Source organism: Manacus vitellinus, unplaced genomic scaffold, assembly GCF_001715985.3.
Source record: "Manacus vitellinus isolate BGI_N305 unplaced genomic scaffold, ASM171598v3 scaffold_27_pilon, whole genome shotgun sequence".
Classification (NCBI taxonomy): domain Eukaryota; kingdom Metazoa; phylum Chordata; class Aves; order Passeriformes; family Pipridae; genus Manacus; species Manacus vitellinus.
The window spans coordinates 1438402-1460865 of record NW_021940039.1 but is presented as its reverse complement, the minus strand read 5'-3'; the positions used below and the strand labels follow the sequence as shown (position 1 = coordinate 1460865).

General features: G+C 48.6%; 1 protein-coding gene across 3 annotated transcripts in view; it reads right to left on the bottom strand.

The window, feature by feature from the left end:
* Positions 1 to 583: 583 nt before the first annotated feature.
* DENND1A (DENN domain containing 1A) overlaps positions 584 to 22464 on the bottom strand; it is a 150732-nt gene continuing 128851 nt past the window's right edge. Inside the window, exons 20-24 of one of the 3 annotated variants that reach the window (XM_025895265.2) lie at positions 10208 to 10296; positions 5834 to 5962; positions 3593 to 3854; positions 2892 to 3432; positions 584 to 2299 (exon numbers count right to left, since the gene is read on the bottom strand). In XM_025895265.2, the coding sequence (XP_025751050.1) occupies positions 2223 to 2299; positions 2892 to 3432; positions 3593 to 3854; positions 5834 to 5962; positions 10208 to 10296 (1098 nt within the window). In that variant the 3' untranslated portion in view covers positions 584 to 2222. Of the gene's footprint in view, positions 3433 to 3592; positions 3855 to 5833; positions 5963 to 10207; positions 10297 to 22464 lie in introns of all 3 variants that reach the window. The other 2 variants (XM_025895264.2, XM_018074333.3) reach the window with 2 other exon arrangements.

The window sequence follows — 22464 nt, the reverse complement described above, 5'->3', positions numbered from 1 at the left end:
CACTATTAGGAATGAATCCTGTTAGGAATTCCTGAGTTTAAATAAGACAAAACCCCCTCAGTACTGCCCTAGGGAGAGTTTGATTTCTTTATTACAAGAAGCCCAAAAGTCTCCTGCTTGGAAACCCTATTCCAGAAATGAGGAAAGTCCCAAACTCCTTGTCCTCAGAGGATCTCAGAGGTGCAAAATAAAGTGAGGGGTGATAAATGCCATTTCAGTGCAATGTTAATTCTCTTCAGTGCCTCAAAACTGACTTAGAAAATGATCCAAGTGCTTGTCCAAAACTCAGTGGTATAAAATGATCCATAATATGGACAAAGTAACCAGAGATGGACATGAACTGCAGTGGAACTGCGTGGTTTCAAACATCTGTACTGGGCTTCCTCAGTGTCTGATCCCTGTGTGACATTAACAGTTCTAGCACAGAGCCTGTGAAGGCAGGACTGACTGTCCAGTGCCCATTCACATCCACCAGGAGCCAGAAAGTTTGATCATCCAGCTCACAGCAAAGGAGCTCTGAAATTCCACACTGAATTATAGAACATTCATAGTCTGAACTGTATAAAATAAAATGGAACTGTTATCTTAGACTTTAAATATTTTACTATGCAATACTAAACCCATCTGTCTTCCAACACAAAAAGAAAATACAAATCCGAGGGAATGGCCTGTCAGAGGAACAGCACTGTACAGAAACAGAATATCCCTGGAATTCTGTGGTCTCTCCCAAGCCGGTGCCATTTCAGCTGTTGAGAATATTTTTCTTTTGTATTGCCCAGACCCGAATGCACAGACAGCCATTCCCATTCCCCAGAGTAAGAAAACTTCCAAGATTACATGAATAAAATAGATACACTGGAAATCAGGTAAAGCTTTACAAGGATTTCCCCACGTGTCCAAGGTGATTTCCTTTGGCCAAGGCTCCGTGGTGACGATTCCCTCTGCGAGTGACAGGTTTCCACCCCAGTGTCCCAGACCCAGCCCAGGACAGCACCTCTGCAGTGAGGCAGGAGGAGCAGAGACAGCCCTGCGGGGTGCTGGGGGTCTCCCAGAACTCCACTGGTGCAGAGGGGGCTCCCAACACCCCGTGGGACGTGCCCTGTCCTTCCCTTTCCCTTTCCATGTCCCGGGAGCAGCACACGGCAGGTCCAGCCCGGGGGGCTGAGGGGTCCCAGCCCTGCAGGGCAGAGCTGGGGGTGTCCTGCTGCCCCCCTGGATCCCACCCTGGGACACCCCCAGCACTGCCTCCCACTGCACCTGGGGAGCTGGGAACTCTGGGACCCCCCATTCTGCCCTGTCTTTGTAATAATCAAGTAAGATATTGTTACATTCCATTCCTATACTGCCATTTATATTATTGACAGATAATATTAAGATACACATATATAAGAACTAGGATACTCTTTATGGCCTCTATTTTCTGATGTATTAAACAAAAACAAACTAAAAAAAAAAAAACAAAAACCAAAAAACAATTGCTGGTGTTTCCAGTTTCCCAACAGAGAGGCAGGACCAAACCCCGAGCAGCTGCTCTGTGCTGTGGTTTTGAGCAGCAGGGCCTTGGGACAACTGTGCCCCTGCAAGGCCCGGAGTCAAAGCCCCATCCCACAGCACCACCTAAAGAGTTTCTGGGTTCCAAGACAGGACAAAGCAGAGCCTGATGGATTAATTTAGTGCAGCTCACAAGCCCAGGTTTGTTTGCTGCACTTTGCCTGTGGAAACAAAATAATATTGTCTTTCTATGTGTAGTGCCAGAAAAACTGAGGGCCATTCCCAGAGGCAGGAATGAGCCCCAGCAAAGTGTGTGCCATGTGCTAAGGACTCAAAACACAGGGAAGGAGTAACTCCTGCATCAGTAGAACTGCCTGAAAAGCTGTGTGTGGAAAACCCAACCCAGCCCCCTTCCCTTCACGCTTTGGTCAGTGCAGGAATCCCGGGGTTTGTGGTGGGGAGGGAGGGAGCCGTGGCAGGGACGGGGACAACGGGGGACTCTGGGCAAACCCCCTCGTGTGTGAGTTGCAGCTCAGTGATGGTCCTGCAGCTGTCCTGGCTCAGCCTTCTGTAAAAGAAATGCTTGGTTTATGCTGGCTCAAAAAAACCAAAACCCCTCTGTCACTCCCAAAGGGACACCAAGGCCATCGAGTGTCACTCAAAGGTTTCCCATCGCTTTCTGAGCTGTTCCACCTTACCTGGCGTGGGTGACACATCCTGCTTGGTCTTTTTTAACAGATCTTCAAATGGATCTTTTGTCTCCTCAGACTTTGAGGACAGTAACACTGCCTCCAAGCCCTTGGCTGGCCTGGCAGGGAGCAGAGGGGGTTCATTGGCCAGGAGAGCCAGAGCCTGTTTGGGATCTACCTTGGTGCTGGCCTGGCCCACCTGTAACGTTGGGGGCTTGGGGGGCCCGCTGGGACACGCTGCCTGCAGGGAACTGGCTGCAGAAGGGCTCTGCAGGAGCAGGGAACCAGCTGCTGGCACAGCTGGAGCCTGGCTGAACAGGTTTGGCATGGACAGAGTTGACAGGTTGGGTTGAGGTCTCTGTGGTGGGTAGAAGCCACCGGGTGTTATGAAGCTGGAGCTGTAGGCGTGACCTAAGGAGGGGGTGAAGGAGCCCCTCGGGGCTCTGACCAGGGACACTGGAAGGGCTCCTGGCAGTGTCTGGGTGAAGGGATTAGGGGATGCCTGTAGAAAAGGTGGTGGGGCTGGGGAAGGGTAGCCCAGGGGCTGGACAAATGGTGCAGCTGGAGGAGGCACAAAGTCACTTCCCCCCAGGCCAAAGGCAGCCGTGGGGGCCGGGCTGTGCAGGCTGGGGGGCCCTCGTGGGGCCCGGCCCTCCCAGCCCGCCGTTCGCAGCGGGTCCAGCAGGTCCAGCAGGAAGTCACTGTCCTTACCTGCACCTTCTGCCTGCACCTTGACAGGCTGGAGCATCTCGGCAGCGCTGCCAGCACTGGACAGCAGCTGAGATGGGTGAGGGCAGTAATTCCCAGACTGCTGGATTTCAGGCTCTAAGGACACGTGTCCCGCTCCAAAGGGCTCTGGGATAAGATCAGAGACCCGGTTGGGAGTGGGGAGGGTCTCCCCTGACCCTGTTGCAGTCTGGTGCTTGGATGCCCGGGGTGCTGGTGGTGGTGGCACTATCCCCAGTTCCGGAGTCTTTCTTCCCTGTGGCCTCGGAATGGTGATGTTCCCTTGAATGGCAGGATTGGATTCATCCTTCTCTGCGGGAGCCAGACCACTGTCCCTGCTCCGGGGTCTCCTGGTGACTGGGGGCACGTTTCCCAGGGCACTCAGGGACCTTTCTGGTGAGCTCTGGGAATACTTGGTGGGAATGGCCATATCATCATGGCCCATACTCCACAGCTTGTTGTAGGGGTGGGACAGCTTCATGGTTGGCACAATCCTGCTCCTCTCGGACACACCCAAGTCCATTCTCTGCAAGAAAGCATCAGAGATGTAACTTTGACTGCCCAGAACACATATTATTATTATTACTATTATTATTATTATTATTACTACTACTACTGGGATCTACCCAACAACACAAAGAGGTTCCCCCTACACAGCCCGAGCTGTGCAGCCCCAGCCCCCAGACCTGGTAGTCGAAGGTGCAGCGCTGCTCCGCCTCCTCCGCGGGCACCCGCAGGTCTTCCAGGCTCTTGGCTTGGCTCAGAGGCTGAGGCTGGGACTCCACCTCCAGGTTTGGGAAGATGTCCTGCAGGAGGTTGATGTCGGTGGCCGTGCTGGCGAGCAGGGGGCTGGGGGGCAGCAGCTCCCGGGGTCTCTCGGGGCTGCCCCGCTCCGGCTCCTCCCCATCCGCGCTGTCCGACTCCTTGAGGGCGCGGTACGGCTGGGGCCTGGCAGGGACAGACACCACGGTGGAAAGGGCCATCTCTGAAATGTGTTTGTGATAAACACTATTCCTAAGGAGCTGGGTGAGTTACAGAAAGTTCCTGGTGCCCGATCCAGCCCCAAGAGCCCACACAGGGCAGGATGTGGGCAGTGCCCGCGGGCAGGGGGACATGCAGAGTGGCCCTGGCACCCGGGGTGCTCAGGCAGGCAAGGCCCGGTGGAAGTGCTCAGAGGGAAGCTGTGCTCATGCAGGTACAGCCAGGCTGGGCAGGGAGCTCTGGGGGCAGGGATAACGGGCTGCCAGCTCTCCATGCTCCCCTCAGGCCGGGCATGGCCTGTGTTTGCAGGCACTTCCAGCCTCCTGCTCTGAGCCAACTCAGCACACAACATAATTCAGTGTTTTCCTGCAATAATTGGGAACACTGTGCAGAGTTCCAATGATTTCACTGGTGTCATCTTATCAAGAAACAGCACAATCCATTATGGAGACACCTCCTTTACATTCCTAGCCCAGGCTGAGTTAGCAGGATGCTTCTCTTGCACAAACCTCAGCAAAAAAAATGAACCAGCACATTTGCATTTTGGTGTGTACAGAGAACAGCAGCACGATGTGCATCCAATTAATAACAGCAAGTGCCACACATGGCTGTGGGGATTGGCACTTGACTGGCAGCTGGTTGTACTGTGGCATTTAAACAAGCTTTCAATTAAAAGAAAATATTTGTGAGACCTGCAAAAACAGATCCTATGGAAGAACCCTCCTCCTCTTTCCATATTTTATCATAATGCATCTATATCATGCAAATTCCCAAAGAGCCCAGCTCACTCACTCCCAGCACACACAGCAGGCACAGCCAACCCCAGGAGTGTGACACTGCAGGTACAAGGCAGACACTGATGGGACATGGCCTTGGGAAGGGGGATCTCAAACCCTGGTCGTGCCTTCAGTCTCCCCTCCTGTGTGCTCTGCACTGAGTCACACTGCAAACCCCCCGAGCAACGTTCTGCAAACAGGACTGGCCTCCTCCACCCCAAACATGATAGGGGAACATTTTTGTGACCCTTTACTACTGAACCTCCCCATCCCACCCACCAGCAGTCCTGTCCCTTCCTGTCAGCCTGACCCTGCCCTCTGCAGCACACACTGGATGTCAGGACCTGCAGACCCCCTGTCACACTGGAGCCTCCCTCTCCAGCCTGGTCCAAGCAGCTGTGGCCAGCAGGCTCCAGCTGCTCCAGTGGGACCAGGATCCACCTCCCAGCTCCTGAACTGCCTGGATCTGGCACCACATGGATTTCTGAGGCAGTGGCTCACAGTGCCCTGGAACCTCTTCTGCAGGTTCTGGTCAAGCCAGTGACTGCATTTGTTTAAATGTACCACAAGTTCCAGTTCAAAAGGTGGATACAAACAAACCCAACAAACCTCCTGCTCCCTGTGTAATTGTCAGACTGTACCCACCGCCCTGGGAGGACACATGCACGGGGAGTCCCCAGGGATGTGGGACCTGACAGACCAGAGGCTGGGATCAAACAGGTGACACTGGAGAAGGCTGGTTACTGCCCTGAACCAGGGCTCACAGGACAACCCAAACCCACTGGAACAAGGCCCACAGGACAACCCAAAACCACTGGAACAAGGCTCACAGGACAAGCCAAGATCACAGTAGCACTGCACAAAGAAGAGTGGCAGAAGGCCTGGACAGGAGCACGAGCAGCACATTGGAACAAAGGACAAATGGCAGGGGGACATCCCACAGAGCTCCTGTAGGCTGTGGGCTGCTGCAGTGGTTCATGCAGGAGGATGCTTTTGCATGCTGCTCAACACCAAAACAAACAAGCAGGAGAGATGCTGGACATTCACCAAGCACTGTAAAGAGACCACAGGAGCATTCCCAAAATGCCAGTACAGGAGCAGGCACCCTGAGCAATGCAAAACCCACTGTTGGCAGCCGGCACGAGCACAACCAAAGAGTAAAGGATAGACCATTCGAAAGGAGCAGAGAAGAAAAAGTTTTCAGAGAAGCCAGAGACAGGATCCTCTTCCTGCTGAAACTCATCATCAGAGGAGTCCTCCGAGAGGAAGACAGTATAGTGTCGCATGGGCTTTACCAGGCTGGGGACAGGAAGAGAGAAGGCAGTTATGAAGTGCTTGCAGCTCCTGAGGAGAGAACCCGAGAGCTGGAGGCTCCAAACCCCCCTGAGGCTCCAAACCCCCCTGAACTGGCTGCCTGCACTGCCCAGGACTCACAGGGGCACAAACCACAGCTCTGCTACACAGGCCAGGGTGCCACGGGGTCGGGAAGGGCCCTGTGAGCTGCAGTCACAGCACGGTGCAGGGGTGCCACACAAACCCATCTCCCACCACATTCCCTGGGGTTGGGCACCTCTTTGTTCTTCAGACACACAGCTCGGAGCTCTGGCTGCAAGCAAACACCCATCACATCTCCCTGCTGCTCCACAGACACTTACACTGGCATTAGCCTGGCACCCACAGGAGCTGACTCCAGGTATCAGTTCCTACCTGTACCTGTTTTTCATACTAAAACTGCTTCACTCTAGAATAAAATCAAAACTGCCCAAGGATGGATATGAAACATCCAGTATACGTTTCTTTCCTCTCTGGTAAACTGAAAATCATTTCTTAAAGATTAGCTCAGAAAAGGAGAAGTTGGACTGCCACTGCTAATGAATGTTTATTCACAATCAGGACAGAGCTAATTAATACAAGGTCTCTAACAGGTGGCAGTGGCTGCAGCTGATGGTGTTAAATCAGGCTGCCTTACTCCATGAAAGCTGGGGCATTGCTGTGCTTTCCCCTCTCCTGCTGTAACAGGTATCCAGGGGAAGGGAGGGGAGGCCACTGCAGTGGGAACCATTGGTTTGAACATTTTTTAAATTTTTTTTTTCTTTTTAGAAAGTGACTATGATTAAAAAAAAAATCAATTTACATTAATAAAAGGCTCTACCTAAAATAAAGCAGAAAGCAAAGACACCTAATAAATACTCGTGTTTTGAACTCAGATACACGTCTTTGTGTCTTAGGAGAGTAAGCTACCATTTAACATGAGTCCAGAAAACCTAATGTGATGTCCAGAAATCCAGAGTGACACTGAATTTCCACATATATATATATATGTATATATACAGGAAAAGGGAGAGGGAAGGGGAAGAAGGAAAGGGGAAGAGGGAAAGGTGAAGTGGAAGGGAAAGGGGGAGGGAAAGGGAGAAGGGTGAGGGATAAGGGGAAGGGCCGTGCCCGTGCCCAGCGCAGGGTCCCCGCCCCGCACAGCCCGGTGTCCCTGCGGCGGTGACAGCGCTGACAGCGCCCGCTCCGTAAATACCGTGTCAGAGCGGCGCCGGCACCGCGCCACGGCGGGCTCTGCTTAATGAGGGAGATCTGCATCTCGGCAGCTTTTTTCAGGTGTCAGGATGCATGGACAAATCAGCGGCACATCACGCTGGCCAAAAATGAAATGCTGACAAATGTAGATATTTCAAATTTAATTGACACCTAAATGTACTTGAGATAGAAAAAAAATACGTACAGAAAACGGGAGTGCAGGATATGGGAATTAATAAGGAGAATTCTGCGATAATTTTAAAGGATGTTTCAGTTATGGGAAAATTAAATTTGTGTATTTGATTACAGTGTTGCTCTTTCCTGAGGACAGGCATTATGGTACAAAGGGGTCTATGGACTTGACATTATCCTCCTAAAAAGGGCTCCCCAAATCTAAGGGAGAATAATTTTTATTGGTATAGTTTTGCAAAGAACAGCCATACAGCAGCTCTAGGGAATTAAGGAATCTGTGCCTCTTAGTGAAATGCAGAGAATGAGGGATTTGGATGCATGGGTTTTTTCCTGCTGGTATGAAATAGGAGACTTGGGACTGAGGGGATTACCTGGGAACTCTTCCACCTGAACACAGCTCAGACCTACCCCTGGAATCCCTTCCTGCAGATCCTGAACACTATCAGAGCTCCTTGCTTGCAGTGAGGCCATGGAAAACCTTCCCATCCCCAGATGCCGTGTGGGGGAGCCCTGAGAGCCTGGTTACACCTGGAATTTAATGTGCCTCACGAGCCTGCACCATCCAGCACAGCACCACTGACTCCATCCCAAATGCTGGTGACACCCAGCACAGCCCTGCAGCCCGTTCTCCTGGACACAGGGAATGCAGCAGCTCCTGTGCCAGTGCCCAGGGCTGGGGCAGGGCCATAATGACCTGTCACAGCACCCCAGGGCCTCTGACACCCGGTAATTGGGAGCCCGACCCTCTGATTGCCCCGTTCCATTTCCTCCCGCTCCACAGGCCCTGGGAGCCAGCTGGGAGACATCCCAGAGCACTCTGGAGAGCCTATTCCACAGCTAATAGGAAATCTCGCTGTGGTGTAAAAGGGAGCTCTCAGAAATCTGCCTGTCTGCTGAAAATGCGACACCTTATTTCTGTGACCAGCTCATTTGTGTTTCAGGAGGCACAGCCCAGTGTCAGGGCTGCCCTGGCTGGTAATGCAGCATTTCCTGAGCTCTCATCTGCAAACTCTTCCTGTTACCTTAGAGCTAGAAAAGCTTTTTAAAAATTATAAATTTTAGATTAAGGACAAATTTTTAAGAGTCAAACATCACAAACCTTGAGTTATTGATACAATTCTAAAGAAATAAACTTTCTATTGAAATAGAAGAAAAAATCACTGACAATTCTGACTCTTCTAAACACACTGGTTTAACAACAGACATGAGACACAATCTTGGGTGTTCTTTGCAGTCACTGCTCCTGCCCCACTGTGCTTTAATTGATTAGAAAATGAGCACAGACACCCCCAAAACAATGCTTTCCTTTTATACATACTAAAAAAATTAACTCAGGTAACTAAAGATATAAATTTCCTCACCTCCAATGCTACCAGGTAACACAAGTGAAAATATATATTGTGGTGTATAAATAGCATGGTTAAAATTCATGTTTCTGTTAATTTGTGGTCTGATGGTGGCAGGAACTGAAGGTGCACGTTAGCAGTGAGCCCCCTGGAATGGCAGCAGCTTTGGAACCCAAAGTGCAGAACCCTCCAGATGAACACACAGAAATGTGACACTGATTCAGTTATCCTCCACCTCCATGCAGATCAAATAGTAAGGAAATGCTTTCAGTTTAAAAATCCCTGTCACCTCAGAGCAGGGCCAGCACGGGCCCCTTGCAGGCTCTGCATCTGCTCCACCAGAGGGCAACCAAATTCCACTGGAAAACGGCAAATAACTGCTGGAAAACGGCAAATAACTGCTGGAAAACGGCAAATAACTGCTGGAAAACGGCTCTCAGGTAAGAGCCAGGGCATCTCCCCACCTGGAGAGGCCGGGAAAAGCTGCCCCTGCTCTTCACTCTGGGGGGTGAGGGACACCCAACCAAAAGGCACAGTCCTTAAGCTCCCCAGATTCCCAGCTGAGGGGTGGAACCCCCTTAAGAACTGCAGCTAATGCCAGGCTGTGCCCAGCAGAACTTGGTGCTGGGACCTTCAGCTCGTGAACAGCTGAGCAGCCACACCCCAGAGAACCAACAACTGCAGCTCCCAAGTGCACACGGAGCAGCCTCCCCTGTGTCTGTCACACACAGCTCTGTCCCCTGGGCCGTGCTGGCAAGTCCAGTACACCCAGTCTCTGCTCAGGGTCTCCCTTGATGGCCCATTGCTAACTCCTCAGGCACCCACACAGTACTGGGTGCTCTGTAAAAAGTCCTGGTATATGTAACATCTGTGAAACCAGCTGAAAAAGCCTCTCCAAGGTAACAGCACACACTACTTGGACACACCAGACAGGTGTTGGAGACCAACACGTTCTATCCAGGAGCACTTGGCTGCAGCAGCACAGCTGGTTTGGAATGTCACCCCTTTACTGTCACAGCTAAAGGGGTGATGAATTTGCTGGTACTGTGGCAGCCAGTGAAGCCCTCCCAGCCCTCAGCACAGAGCTCCTCACAGTCCTTCTGGTGCTGCCCTCTGCCAGCAGACACAGCCCTCTGTGCCATCACCCTGGAACAGGCAGGTCTGAACCTCCCAGGTACAGCCTGGGTCTGCAGGGCTGTGCCTGACCATGTCCTTCAAAGAAAAGTGCAAAACAAACCAACTCAGAGATTAACAAACCAACACCTGAGAATCTCACTGACCACGCTGATGCCACTGTGTGCGACCTGGCAAACCAGAATTTTCTCATAAGCAAACTTGGGTTTCTTGCCTTTTCACACTTCCTCTACAATGTTCCAAAAAATTTAAAAAATCCCATTTTTTGTTAAGTTAAACAATAACTTTGATCTGCAGTATTTTTCAATGCCTCCTTCAGTGAGTGCCAGGGCAGCAAAGCACTTACTGTTCTGGGCTGGGAACCGACGTCCTGCGTCCCTCTACTGCGATGTTGCTCTTGGGTCTCTTGACAACATGAGGCCTTGGGGGGCGAACCTGTTACACACACAGAGACCTCTGATCAAACACTTCAGCTGATCCAACACCAGACACAAATCCCAAACACGGATCATTTTAATTATTATTTGTTGGGGGAGGAATTTTTTTAATTTTTTTTTTTAATTTTTTTTTTAATATTTTTTTTGTATTTTTCTTCCCAGGCACATAAACCTCAAATTCTCCAGCCAGGAAAAAGCTATCAAATCTTGTGCAGTGCTCCTGCCCTGCACACCAGCATGCAGAAGGTAGTAGCAGCATTATTGCATTGAATTTTCATTTCAAAGGAAATGGTGCACAGCAGATATGATAGAGAAATCCAAGCTGTATTGCCACTATTTCTTAGGAAAAAGGGCTTATGAAAAGGTCAGATGTTAAGGTCTTGGAGATCAGTCCCCACACAAGGCTGCTCCTCTCTACAATAAAGACGGCTTAAGAATGTGAATTTATGGCAGCAATGGAAGGATTAAGTTTGTGGCAACTTCAACTGAACTTGCAACGTGGTGAAACATGGGAAAAAGAACAACAGAGCTAATTAGAGGAGCTGAGCTGTCAGAGCGCGGCAGAATGGCTCGGTGCCAACAAACAAAAGGAATGGGCTGGCAATCAGCAGGATCGATGAAGAATACTGCTTCATTAGGGCTGATAAAACAGGCAGAGACGAGAGGAGAGGGGGGAGAGAGGCAGGAGGGCCGGGGAGAGGGGAGCACCGCGGAGGAAGGGGGAAGGAGAGGGAGAAAGCAGCTGTTTAATTAAACGGGAGCTGGGAGCTGATGTGCAAAGCTGGGTGTCACCGGGCTGGGGACACTTTCACCTCAGGGGGTGTGCTGGGAGCAGGGGCACAGAGCACAGTTTGGGGTGGCCCCGGGGGCCACCGGCCCAGGGCAGAGCGGGGTGACGTGCCAAGGGGGATTTAGGGCATTGTTCAGGGGGAACTGCAGGAAAAGCCGGGAATCAAGTCATTCCTTGCTGGATTTTGAGCCTCACATAGAAAAACAGGCAAGGTTAAATGCTTATCAAATGCAAAAGTATCAAAGAAATCCAATTACGTGAGCACACTGCCAAAAGAACAAAGGTAAACTCCCAGGGCAGAAGGCTGAATGTGCTTATTACTGTCCCCATCAACATTAGGCATAATTATTATATTTTAACTTTTTCTAATTGAATAAAGTTTCCAAACAGCCACTGTTAGACCAAACAGATCTCCATTAATTATAAGCAACAACCCTCTCTCTTTCATAATACCACCACAGCTCATTTCCAAACCAGCAGAATGCAAAGAACATCTCTGTTCTGCCTCCTTAGCCTTTCTTTGGTGTGTGTTTTTGCCTTTATTATTAGCAGTGACTCATATTGCAAGCACCAGTGCCCATGGAGTCCTCCCTGCAGCAGTAAGAATTTCCCAGGAATTCTGCTCTTATGTGGCCCTAGCTGGAAGAGCAGAGGGACCTGGTGTCCTCCCTCAGTGCTTGTGCACAAGGCCAGGATCACTGACTTGCTGGTACCCACCTCTGGAATAGCTGCCAAGACTGAGAGAGGGGAAAAGCAGCTGCACAAAGTATTATTTACACACACACAAATGTGTTTCAACTATTAAAAGCCAAATAACAGTTCTGAACAACAACAAATTTATGTATATTTGGTACAAGCATATTTTTGGGAGTGATTATAATCATTTACATTTATCTTGAATTTCCTCTTGATGAATGAAGCCTTTCTGTTCCACTTATTGACACAGCCAGATGAATGCAACAGGAGCTTTCATTATTACATTTCCAACCTTTTATCAATCACATTGGGAGCAAAGACAGTTGAACCAAACACATCACAGGGAGGACTATTAATGCACTACAGTTGGGAGATTAAACAGTCTTAGCATGTAATAAATGTATAAATGTAATAAACCCGTGTCATAAATGACTCCATCTGAACACCACTGTTCAGCAGCTCTGGTGCAGAGGAATCACAACATGCCCTCATACACCTGCCAGCCACGGAACACGAGGGCACTGAAGCACCACAGGAACCCCACGGAACAGGGAACGTCTGACCCCGGTGGAACAACCTGGGGGGGTCTCCCACAGCAATCCCATTTAACAGAACACACATAAACATAGTCAGTGCTCCTTTTTAAACACAGAAAACAGAAATCTTCAGAGCAAAAATCCATAGAAGTGACTCTGTTAAGCTGGACACCCAGAGTTAAGAAGGAGGAGAAGAAACACATGCTATTGAAATGTAACACAGGAACATGCACCAGAGATCAAAAGTTAAAACACACACCCAAGTGCACTTGTTAACCAGTTACCTGCTCATCCAAAACATATTTTAACAAGTTTTAGCAAGACTGGATTTGAAAACTTGCATCTCTCTCTTTCTTATGAACATGTGTGTATGTGTAAGGAAGCAAGAAGTAAGATGATTTGGGGGAATTATATTCATGAAGCTGAAGTCCTGAATAGACATAAATATCTTCCAAAGCTGTTGCAAAAACCAACACCCCTCCTAAACTGATACCTGTTGCCTGCCCTACTACAAAAAATAAAAATTTGGTGCAGATCCAGCAGAATCTCCAGTTTTAAAGCCATCTGGCAGAGTTCATAGACAACAACTGTCCTACAGGGAGCATTTTGGGGCAAAAACTGCTGAAATAAGGTATCCCTGCCTACTACAGGACAGGTACTGCACTGCCAGTAATTTCTGTGCAGTCCTTCCATGGCAGAGTCCCTTCCCCTGACCAACCTGCCATGCCTGTTTTACACTGGAATGACTCAGTGTATGTCCTCCACAGTGTGGTACCAGTGTCCTACTGCCCAAACATCCACCTGCTTTCTTCAACTCTACTCACACAGCTGTCCCATGGAGAAGAATTAAGCATCTCAAAGTAATTTAAAGCATAACTTGCAGAGAATAAATATTTTCTCTTCAGACTTCTGCTTCCTTTCGTATTTGAGTTCAGTGCAAGTCTTCAAAAGCTCACTGGCTAAAAACTTCTGCCAGCCCAGCAGGGCTTTCTGGGTAAGCAATCCCGCAGAGGTCAGAGGAGCCTGGCAGAGCAGCCCCGTTACCTGCAGAGCTGCAGGACTCCAGAGAGAAGCAGAGCCCCCGGGTGCCGGGCTGAGAGAGAGTCAGGAGCACAGCTCACACACGGCTTGTGCAGCTGGACAGTCCCAGGGCCAGGTTTAGTAGTGCTGGAGGAGGCAGCTCAGGCAGGGTTAAGCTGTGCAGGGACACAAACCCCAGCTACTCACGGGCCGGGCCGAGCGCTGGATCCGGGGGGGCGGCGGCCGGGGCGGGCGGAGTCTGTGCTGCGGCGGCAAAGTGGAAACTGCATTAAAGTCACCTGCAGGGAACGCTCCCACCTCCGGGCACGGGCGGCACAGCAGCTGACAGCACGGCCTTCCCCTTCATACTCACCTCACCAAAGGCCCTTTTCCCTATTTGATTTTTCCAAAACAGTGGCAAATCCCATGACTTGAGACCTGCCACGACAGGACAGGTCCCCACTGCTGCTGACGTGGGCTGGACACAGCTGCTGTCACACCAAAGGCAGCAGGAGCAGCACTCCAGACCAGTCAGCCAAAATTTACTGAGACAACAAAGATGCTCAAGGGGGATTCGTGGCCCTTGAGGCTCAAATGTTCTAGACTACATTTATGCCAAGGGAGAGCAGGATACTCAAAAATGCTTTCACTAAAACATCAAGAGTGGTTTTAGTGCTTGTGAAGGGTTATGGGAAAGGCCTCAAACCAGACATTTAAGAGCATGGGAAAAACTTTCCAGTTAAACTTTCCATACACTTGGAGGTGAGCACGTGCTCAGCTCCTGTCCTGGCTCGAGGTCGGAATGCACTGCCCAGATGACACGGCCTGGAACTCAAAACTACTTGTGCAAGTATCCCTTTAGCTCTGTGTAAGTGAAAATAAATACACTACAAATACCCAATGCATTCATATTACAACAAACTACTCCTTTGCAGGTGACAATACTTTCATATCTTTATCCTGTCACTGCATTATTTTTTCCAGCTGAGATTCAGATATCACACATGATTAAGCTTTCATCTCTGATCAAAAAATAATTCTATGTGTTTCCACAATAAAGACACATACAAATGCTGCTCTGGGAAAAGATTAAAGGTGTAGAAACTTTTGCATCTCTTGGACTTCTAAACAGGCATCGTGTTAACTCCCAGAACTGTGACCCCAGTGCTTGTAACAACACAGGCAAATCCAACTCACACTCAGATTTATCTTACCCACTGAAGTGCTACCAGGAACACAGTTTGTTTTGAGGCCTCGGATGTATTGCACTTCTGAGCCCTGAAGAGATCTGAACAGAAGAGTGAGCCAAACTGCACATTCCCAGGGCAATAGGATGGCTTGGATCAGTGCTGGGCAGCACAGGGCAGAGCAGGCAGGGGGCAGTGGGCACCACACCCTCGGTAACAGGGCTTCATTTCCAGCGTTGCTCTCACTGTCTGCCACCACAACGGGACAGGCAAGCGTGTTCCAGCTCTGTGCACACCATATTTACTGGAAGAGCCACTGATTTGAAGTTAATTTGTTAATGCAGCAAAACACATTGTTTCTGAAAGGTCAGCAGGTGAAGCTGTGTTGGAACATCAACTTAATTACCTGGGCTGTGAGGAGGCTGGGCAGGAACCAGCACAGGGCTACAGTGCTAAAAGCTGTTAAATTGCTGCTCTAGGTACCGTCCTAAATGTGTGTGCTCTTGTTTTCTGTGAAGGGGAGAAATGTCTAAATTAGCACTTCCTCACCAGTAGCTGTTTACCAGCATACCTTTTCCTCTGGATATTTGCTTAATTGTCTTGTTCGAAATACTTCTAAAGCAACAGGACAGAAAATTTGCAGAAAGCCAATTCTATGGCTGCAGATCTGGCACTGGTTTACTAATTATCAGACAAGTGACTTAAGTTATGAGATGCTGGAAGAAGAAAAATCTTATATTCCTTTTTACACTATCAAAATACTACTTAAAAATTACAGATCCCACATCTCATAAAGTAGCTATTATATGCCCAGGGAACTTTCACAGCACAGCTATTTAGGTTTTTTATACTAAAGAAAACATTACAAAAAGATCATTTTTGGTCTGTGAGGTAACAGCTCGTGAGCAGAGCATTATCTCAAACTAATTGTGGATGTCTTTTGAGATTTTTTTTTTTAAAGTGGTATTCAAAACAGAGCCTTTGTGAGTACATTAGAGGTGCTGGTTCATGTGCAGCAACAAGTGCAACCAGAGAGAAATGCATAAAGAAAACACAACCAGATGAAAACTGGTTTGTCAGTACGTGTAGACAGAAGCGTTTCTCAATTAGCAGTGAGGGGTGTTTCCAATGATTTCCAAAACAAAGCTTTTCTACATGAATATCCCACTTCCTTCTGAAGTGCAGGACTGGTTTGAAAGCTGCTGGTATGTTTTCAAGCCAATCAGACATGGGAGAGAGATGCCCTGTCCTGAATGTGCCCAGGCTCACACACATCAGGCTGCAAGAGATCTGCAGTGCTTTGGGACAATGTGCTGGACCTCAACTGAACACTCAATTAAAAACAAAAAAAGGGAGAAAATAACAACACTGAAAAATGTCTGGTACCTAAAAAGATTCAGTACAGAAAGCAGATGGAATCTACGAGGCAGCTGTTTTATTATCCATCCAGATCCCTGCACAGCACACTCTGCTTTTTACATACTCCCATATGTACAGCTCACAAACTGGGATGACAGGAACAGTGTCTGCTTTACAGCATATATTTTTAATTTACACTCTGAAATACTTCAACAGAAATCTGCTGGGTCCTGTGATAAAAATAATCTCCATGTTTTAAGGGATGCCTCATTCTTCAAGGCACATTTGTAGATTGGGAAGGTAGAACGAGTCTGGCAAAAATGTAGCAATGCCTAAAGCCAAAATCCTAAAACCACAGGTGCACTTCTGTGGATTATTATTGTTGATAACTGATGCTATTCTAAAAACACATGGCTTAAATCATAAACTCCTGGGCTGTAGAGCTGAATGGTATCTTATTTCTTTTGTCTGCAATTACAGGGAAAGAAGGGAAGAATTTTGAGAATTCCATGGATATATTTTTCTCTGTGTACTGAGGAGACTGGAACAGGCTATGCCCAAAGCAGCATGTGCTGTTCTGTGATGTAGATGGGAGGAATATTATGTAGGATTGGTTAACTTGTAATGGTGTCTGTGGTTTAAAGACCTGTCAAGACTTCTGATCTCTTCCCAGCCCCAGTGACAGGAAAGTTCCTGCCCTACACAAACAAGCAGCAAACCCCACCAAAGGTGATACCAACAAAACCTCAGACTGTGACCACTGAGTTCTCCTCTCCCCCCTCTCTGTCTGCTGTGCAGCTGAAAATCAGCCTTGACCTCCTCCCACCTGTATTGGTGGGAGTGCACTCAGCTCTTCTAAAAAATGTAAAATACCCCCTTAACCATTAAACTGATATCATTTGACACTTTGCAGTTTGAGGACTCCTGACATTTTCCAAAGGAGATGCCTGTCAACAGCCTCTTCTTTCCCTGGCACAGAGCCCAGGTGCTGCAGACCAGTCTGAGAGCCACTGCACAGAGCTATGTGCAGGAGGGATCCCTCCCCACAGCAAACAGATGCCTGCAGAACACGACACGCTTAGTTCAGAGTCACTCTGGTTCAAAGAAGCCTCACACACGTTGTTCCATTGTTGTGTGCAGCTGACCCAGTCCTGCTGCAGACAGGTGCTACCCAGGCCATGGCAGGCCAGGGCTCTGATCCACTGGCACCTCCTGTCACATCCCTGCTCTTTGCTGGGCCTTCCTCTGGCAACCTGCTCCACAGTCACTGCTGTTTGGGCAAGGGATTCACTGCTTTAAACACACCCCCCAGTTCTGTGTTTGAGAAGGTGTCACAGAAAAAACAAAGACACTCCTACACCCAGAACAGCCTGTGAGTCCCATTCTCTGACACAGAACACTGCAGCCCTTTCACTGCTCTCCTCGTCCCCTCGGGCAACCACTGGGGACTGGCTATAATTTCATGTTATTCCTTTAATATTCTCACACCTCTTTGCCCTTCATCCTTTGCACCAGATTTTTTCCTGAACCCTGCAGTAGGCAGCAGTCCTGCACTGACAATATCCACGCCTCAATCCTAGAGGGATAACTCAGGGAACACACTGGTATGTTGTGGTGCTAGACCAGAAAGTACACATCCTATGGACTCTCCATCTCACAGTGGCCTTACCCTGAAAGCAGCACAACCTTCACTTGTCCAGAAAGAGAATAAAATCCTGAATGTGACATTATGCACGATGGAAGGGCCAGGAAGGCAAACTCCCTTAACCCATCGAACCAGGCCCTGCCTGGATTACAGCAAACCAGCAAGGAGGGTTTTTATAGAACTGTTCACAGAGATAAAACACAGAAGAGTGTGAGAGAGAATCTCAAATGACTTCTACCAAAATGAGGCTCATTTTGCTGTGGCTTGTTTTCACTCTGTCTGTTTCTCAACATACATGGACGGAGAGACATTGCAAAAAATCCCAGACCCACGGAATATATTTATCCCTGTGTTAAAGCCTATCCATCTACTACCTCAGCAGAGTTTAAAATCACAGCTAATAGGTTAACAACTGTTTTTCTTCTGCTTCAGATGAAGAATATCAGAAAGCTGGGGGAATATTCGGCTTCCCAATTTGTACCGACTGCTCAGAGCTACCTGCAATGTCTGTTTGACAGGACTGACATTTTGTACCGCTGTGAGATGGGAGAACGTGTGACATTTTTATTCCTGGTGGCGTACGCCCTTGTAATGATCAGCCCTGGTCGATGTGCTTACTGCAGCAGCCCCGAGCCCTGGAGAACAAACACGAGCCCGAGGTGCCAGCAGTTTGGCTGCCTTATTAAACACCACCAGGATTCTAACGAAGAGCAACTGCTGGAAAATCTCACTGTCAAATCCTCAAGGACATTGTCAACATGGAACTAACTACATATATTTTTCATTTAAAATACTGGAAAATCCAGCAACGCAATATGAAATATAAAGAAAAAAGCCACGTTGTTTGTGCGTGTTTTCTTTTTTAACTGGTCATTTTGTCAGCTTTACACTGGCTTTCCGTGGGCCTGATGCTGGAATTCAAATGAAAGAGATCATGCAACCCACACGATTTAAAATGTTGGAAAATGGACATATTCCTTATTATCTCCTAACAGCTATTCCTCTCTAGCAAGCAGAATACTTGCACAGAATAAAAACCAACAAAAGAAGAGATGGTCTCTCATTTATCAGTTCTCTGAACAGGATGACTCTCTGCCTGGCTCAGCTTCCTCGCTCCCCGGGGCTGCCTGGCTGGGGGACACTGTCCTCACCCCCAGGGGACCTGGCTGCCCTGCCTGCACATGGCACTGCCAGCTCTGTGACTGTGCCACCAGCCCAGCTCTGGGCAGGGCCAACAGCCTGGCCCAGCCCGCAGCCACAGCAGGGGCAGCAGGTACAACCATCATGTTTCTCATACTCTCTCCCTTTAATCTTCGGGCTTAATCCAGTGGCCCAGAGGTCAGTTCAGACAGTTCTGGCCTAACTGCATGTATCAGCTTCATAAGTAATACATAAGAAGCTTCTGGATGCTGATCTACATTGGTAGAAAAGCAAGTCACCCATAAGACACTCCGAGCTCTCCTCAGTTGTCAATCTAGGTGATTTGGTTAGCCTTGCATGTACTGATGTATTTATTTTATATGCATGTATTATTTATAAAGCACAACTCTTCTTCCACATGCCAGCAGTGATGGACCAAGATATTCTCTACAAGATATTTACGGGTTCCTCAGCATAACAGGACTAACAAGGAAGCTGCAGACATGTTACAGCTGCTATCCCTTGTCACAGAGCCCTGGGAGGTCACTCCAGCAGAGTGTTCCCTGCACACATCCAGTGTTCCAGCAGCTGACACAGTGTACCCAGGGCAGTACATTTATTCTGAACATCCCTGTTTAAGCAGTGCCTGAAGTACCGAGACAGTTGGAAAAGCCATAGTCTAGAATGTGCTTTTCTGTGGATGAACACATCTGCACAGCTGAATTCCTGCACAGCCCTGGGGCCAGGCACAGCTGCAGCAGCTGAGGGGAACACAGTGCTGGGGTGCTCCTTAGAAAGCCCTGGGCAGAGGGAGCAGGAGAGGCAGGAGCCCCTGGGCACACATTCACACACATTCACACACATGAGGAGTGCAGGCCTTTCAGTTCGTCCCTCCCACCCCAGGATTGCCATTTCTGCCCAAAGCAGAGTTCAATCCAATGCATTATTGTCTCGTCCACTGACATTGTTTTCACTCCCCTGCCTAAGAACACTGTCCCCCAGGAACCTGATGGGACATCTGAGTGGCCTCAAGCAGACATTAGGTGGACCAGTGCTTCTGGACCACACCATGTGCCTTTCTTGCAAGGTGACTCTTACTCAGCAACTGAATTCCCTCCTGAAAGGAACAGTCAAAGAAAGGAGTGGGAAGAAACAAGGGTAGAAGATATGCTTTCTGTAGACAAAAAAATTTTAAAGAACTAGGCTTATACTTCTGCTAAATCCATAAAGAACCAAATGGAGAAAGGGAGGAAACTCCACGTGGCTGCACAGAAAGGAACAGGGAGCCCACACTGCTCATCTGTGGGCAGAGGGGAAGGGAGGCTCCTGTTCCTAAGGAAGGCCCCACTATTGCCCGAGCAGCCCTGAGTGGCCAGGAGAGGAGGCTGCTCTGCAGCCAGAGCACACAGTTGCATGAATATTAGCAAATGAACTTGTTTTCCCCTTTCCCCTTTGGTTTCTACCTCAGTGGCATACAATGCCTGCTGTGATCCAGGGGAATCTGCTATTGTTCTGATGCACCTGGGTGTGAAGGGAGTCACAGGGTCTGGCAAGGGAGCCTTCCTCCCTTCCCTGCTTCATCCCTTTTACCCCGGAGATAATCCCTCCTCTGCTGCCTCTGGCCTCAGCCATCCAGTGCTGCATTCCTGGAATGTAGCTGGCTGCTGTTCTCCCATCTTCCCCTGACCTCTTAATGCCATTTAATCTCCTGGAAGAAGAGCCCTGCCCTGCAAAGCAGAGCTGTTTGCTCTGTGTGTCCAAGTGCAGATCGTGAACAGGAAAAATGAACACGTTCATTTACAGCAAATGGGACCAAAACAGCCAAGAAGATGGCAGTTTCCATGTTATGGTCTGCAAAAGTTTAACAGCAGTCAGGATCAGGTGGGAAGAGAAGCTGGAGAAACCTTTCCACAGTTAGACTAAAGCTGCTTTAGTACATGAGAGTACTTTCCTTTTGTTTCATAGTTATCTACATTACCCCCAGAGCACTGACTCTGTAGTTTGCATCAAGAGTGGAACACGACTGAATCTCTTCACCAAAGACATACTTCAAGAGTCTTTTGTATGTTGTTAAGCTTTACCTTTTGCTGTAAAAATGGAATAAAATATCCTATTTGCTGGTAAATAAAAACAAGCCACAGAAACATAAACACAGTTAGGCTGACAAAAGACATTCCAATTATAACAGACACAATTAGAGAACTGCACAGAACTGGCAGGATCACTTGCTTCTAATGAAATGATTCCCTTTCCCAACAAGTGATGTTTCTGGCAGCCTATCATTTGCTGGTTTAATTTTACTAGATCAGTCGTGCTCCTGACTGTGGAAAGGCTCCAGAGGGAGAACGTTCCTAAGTGTAGGTTTGTTTTTAAAGCCCTGGGGCTCCCCCCATGTACTCACACACCCTCTCACAGACTGGTGGGAAGACTGGGCACATCCTGTGGGTCCTGCCAGAGGAGCCCCAACAGCTGCTTGTTTGACAGGGCACGTGTTCAGAACAGTCACAGCCTCTGTGTCGTGTTTATTCTCCAAACAGCTCAAAGACAACACAGGCAGACGTGTGCACTCTACCTAAAGGGCTGGAGCGAGGTGTGGAAACGAGGAAACATCACCCGTGTTAGAGTGTCCCTCTGCCCTGTCAGTGGTCACTCCCAGTGCCTGCCCTGCCTGGCACACTGGGAAGGATCCCAAGGACAGCCCTGGCAGCTGAATATGCACCATGTGCTCTGATGCTCTAAGTACATCTTGGCCAGTTTTTACGACAAAAACTAGAAGAAAGCAAGTAATAAGACATTTATGGAATTAAGGTTGGAAAAGACCTTCAAGACCATGAAGTCCAACCATCGACCCAGCACCACAAGGGATGTTTTCTGTAGCTTTGGGTCTTCCATAACAATTAACCTCACTTTTCCCCAAAATAGAGAGCACTATTCAGTACTACAAACTATTCATTTGAATCTTGTCCTTGCCTTGAAAATTGTTCCCCGTTCTCCCCCCGCATTAAACCTTGAGTGGTCTGTACAGTTCCTGCTACTTGTTGAGTACAGTTGGATTGCCCTGGAGTCTGTGGTGACAGCCCTGTGTTTGGTTGATCCAAGAGTCAACAGGAAAGGAACACCCTGGGGAAACCGAAAAGCACATAAAGGCACACCAAAGAAAAGCTGTGGTCCCACCCTCCCACTTGGTCTCCTGGTGTCTTACTAAGAACACTTTGTTTAAATCTTTATGGCACTGCCCCAGGCTATCTGGCTAAAATCCTTCTTTTCACCATCAAGGAGAGCTTCCCCACAATGCCTGAGTATTACAGAGAGCACCATTAAAACAATTCCATGATAAAGAAGGCTCTCCAAGGATGCCCGATCACCACTCGCCAGGATGAGCCACACGCTGGGGGATCTCACCCAGATAATTACCACTAAATTTTGGTGCACCATCAGCTGAGGTGCTGTGCCTCCAAAGGCATTTCAACATATTTTACCGATATTTTTTGTAGCCTCACAACTGCAGACACACAACTGTGTTTGGAAAGGCTGGAAAGCCACTCACTATAGGGTGAGAGATAATGAGTTAAAATTAAAGGTTGCTGCTGGCTCCCCAGCCCATCCCCCTTTAGCTAATCTGTCATGTAATGAAGAGAAGCCCCCAGCACAGGACAGCTCGCTGCCGGCTCACTTACAGCGAGCTGATTAAGAATGTTCAACCAACAGCAGCCCGCAGACCTTTCCGAGGAAAATAAATCGAGTGTATGCAAATGTGTTTGTCACTTTGACAGCACGTCTCAATTAGAGGCGC